A 3442-nucleotide genomic window follows, 5' to 3' on the forward strand; every position below is an offset into this window, starting at 1 on the left:
CAGGGTTGATGTTTTACAAGCTTTGACAGACAATAAACTGTAAAAATGGCCTCAGGGCTCAGAGGGTAAACAAAACATTCACTTTTGTAGTTCCATGCCAGAAGTAATTTGTCACTGGAACTGACCACCGAGCGTGATTAACAAGTGATCCAGGGACAATCCACGCTGATTACATAAAATCCCCAGAAGAAGAGACGTGTAGAGTAGACTAAACAGTGACTGCTCTTTCCTCGCAGGGATCAGAGAAGGATTGGTGTACGGAAATCCTGACTAAGATTGCAGAAGTGCTGAAACTCCAGGACCTCCCCGCCATACAGATGCAAATAGCATCACTGGGAAGTGCTTATCCTGACCTCAGGTAACCTTTGCTCTCTCAAAACATACACAACGCCCTTTATTATTTAGCTCTCAAGTGTAACACACCCCAAGGCACCGAAACCCCCAACTGCTCTGGGCGCCTTTCCGTGGGCAGCCCCCCCACTCTGACATCCCTCCATTAGTGCATGTATGAGTTCTGAGCATGTGTGTGTAATTCAGGCCTGTGTGTAATTTCAACAGAGTGTAAATCGTAATTTCCCCTTGCGGGATTAATAAAGTACATTATTATTATTATTAAACAGGAAAGCTGAAATGTATCCAGCTATTTCCTGGCAGCAGGATGCTGTTATGAGCTAAAAGTAGACTCTTTTCTTGTGGAGTAGTGTGTCAGTGAGCGTGCTGTGGCACACTGAAACACAGCAACTGCAGGGAAATAGGAGGTTTGAGCTGGGAAAGGTTAGTTGTGGTATGTCGGTTTATAAAATTCTGTAAAATTTGGACTTTTCTTTATCTCTGATTTTTAGTGACAAACTCTCTCTTCTTGACTCCCTGTCATTTCCCTTCTTCCTACATAGAAAGTGTTTTTAGGGTAGCTCTCTCCCCTTTTTCTATCTTCAGCTGTCATATTGAATAAAGGTCCATGGTCCATTTTTTGGCCGTTTGCAGATGATCTGTATCTGCGTTGTATTTGCCTGATAACTAATAACGTTAATGAATAAAAAACTTTGGCTCGGCTACAGCTCTGTGTCTGTCCCTCTGCTTCAGATTCACTCACCACTGAGTGTCTGACTTAATGCCCCCCCACAGCACTATCTGACTCTCTGTTACTAGGGATTATGTTGAACAGTTCTCATTTATTAAATAATTGACTAAAGCATTTAAACACAGTTTTGTGTTAGAGTTTGGAACATTCCAAAATCCTAATTTAATTATTTTCATTTGTACTGTTAATGCATACCCAAATATCACTTATCTACTTCATTTACTACTAACAATCAGTATCGGCATCGGCTTTGATTGGTCGAGGGCTACCTTGCGTGTTTGTCATGTGGATGGATGAAAACTGACATTTGCATAATTTATTTCTATTCCCTCTGCTAACATGAGATATTTCCACAGTTAAAGCTATATAGTTTGATTACAGGTTCATAAACGGTCGTTGACGTGAGCCTGTCAGTAGTGCCAGGTCTATTGAGAGGCTTTGGTGACTACGGGGCGAAACAATTGGTCATAATCTGTGTTTATAGAGTAGAATTGTTTTTTCCTTGCCTCTGTTGCCTAGTGCTTGGTGAGAATTGTTAGGTTTCTGAAAATAACATTGGTCTAGACCTGATCTTTTATGAAAAGCACAATGAGATAACAGTTAATAACTGTGATTTGGCGCTATATAAATACAATTGAATTGAAATTGAAGTTAACTTATCCAATTGGAATCCATACACTCAGGACCTGTGGCTAGTCTCCTAAAGAGGCAGGGCAGTTACACAGAGAGGTGGGTCAGACTCAGGGGGAAAGGGGACTGAGGACCCAGGGCCCTCATGCGAGGAGGGCCCAAAAGATGCTAGAATGAATAGCTGTGGATGCGGGGAGGGGCCCATAGAAAACGCCTTTCTACAGGGCCCAGAATTTTGTGCCACTCCCCTGGACACAGATACAGGAATTAGTCTGAGTTGGGGTGTCATGGTTGGAAAACGTCTCTGATGGGAACGCTTAAAAAAATACTGATTTGAAGCATTGGGGTCTGCTGAAATAAGGTCTCTGGGACCGGATTCCTCACTCACTACTAACATAGAAGCCCCTATAGATAAAAGATGTTAGCATAGCATTACCTGACCCGATGAGATCACTGTGTCTAATGCAACATCTTTCACTCTACAATCATGTTCAAGTGTCTCTTAATCTAGAATCACAGGATTAAAACATTATTTAATTTGAACCTTTCCTTCCCTTCTTTCACCTACAGTGAGAAACATGTTTCGGCTCTGCTCAAGCTCAAGACCAACCTCACCAGAGCCGACAGGAAAAATGTCAAAGAGACTCTGTTGGACATTCTGGGGGAGACAGGAAGCTCAGACTCTCCTCGTCCATTTTTCTCCGGAGTCCAGGTCAAATGAACTGAAACTGCGTTCAGTTCTCCTCATTTTAAAGCTGACTGAAATTTGGGTTGTATAGTATCGTGTATTATAGCGTTTGTGTGTATGAATGCATGATAAGTTGGACACTGCTGGTTTCAGATATCACATATGCTGGAAGTGTAATATCTGCAGACTTTAAAAAGATGAAATGAGTGTTTTAGTTATGTATAGGTTACACATAAGTGCTGGTGAATATGGTGTTTTTTACTGCTGAGAAACGTGTGTGTGTGTGTGTGTGTGTGTGTGTGTGTGTGTGTGTGTGTGTGTGTAAAATTGGGAACAGCAAGTGTACTTCCAAGATCCTCTGATATATTTTTTTAATATCAAATCAGTATTATTCTTATAGTGTGTATATTTTTTTCTAAAATGTGCAATAAAGAGAGAGGTCAAGCTATCATTTTTCATTTTTATTTCATCTGATTTACAGAATATTGTTAGAGAAAGCGTCTTAAGTTTAAAAATAAATTGATTGGATGTGATTATCTTGTACAGCAGTACATTTTTACCTCCGTTCATTTATATCAGCGACAAAATCACCTTTGTAGATGAAAACAGACTTCTAGGTTTTACTGCAAATTCACGTGAACATACACTTACTCATAATGTAATATTCACAAATTAGAGCACAAACTACAGTGTGAAAACAATATATTAATAATAGTATTCAGTGTTTAGACCCCTTCTCGTTTTTCCCATTTTTGTTATATTGCGGCCTAACCCTAACCTTAAAATCATTTAAATTCATATTTCCCTCATCAATCTACTACACTCACTATCCAGTGTTGACAAAAAAAGAAAAAACCAAGAGATTTTTTGTGTGTTATTGCAAAGTAAGGAACTGAAATTGACACTTGAGTGTCAGCTCGGGTGCCTCTTGATCATCTCTGAGATGTCTCTACGCCTTGATTGTGTACATGTACATGGTTATTTTGAAAAAGAGACATTTCTCTTCGTTTGTGAGGAAGTGATTTGTTGCTGTTGTTGCTATT

At 39.8% G+C, this 3442-nt stretch overlaps 1 protein-coding gene across 4 annotated transcripts in view; it reads left to right on the forward strand.

Moving 5' to 3' along the window:
- The window catches only part of LOC116695539 (tumor necrosis factor alpha-induced protein 2), a 32289-nt gene extending 29629 nt beyond the window's left edge, over window positions 1–2660 (forward strand). For 2 of the 4 annotated variants that reach the window (XM_032525858.1, XM_032525860.1), the window contains exons 11-12: window positions 237–358; window positions 2282–2658. In XM_032525858.1, the coding sequence (XP_032381749.1) occupies window positions 237–358; window positions 2282–2432 (273 nt within the window). In that variant the 3' untranslated portion in view covers window positions 2433–2658. Of the gene's footprint in view, window positions 1–236; window positions 359–2281 lie in introns of all 4 variants that reach the window. The other 2 variants (XM_032525857.1, XM_032525856.1) reach the window with 2 other exon arrangements.
- Window positions 2661–3442: the final 782 nt, after the last annotated feature.

Source organism: Etheostoma spectabile, chromosome 9 (assembly GCF_008692095.1).
Source record: "Etheostoma spectabile isolate EspeVRDwgs_2016 chromosome 9, UIUC_Espe_1.0, whole genome shotgun sequence".
Lineage (NCBI taxonomy): Eukaryota > Metazoa > Chordata > Actinopteri > Perciformes > Percidae > Etheostoma > Etheostoma spectabile.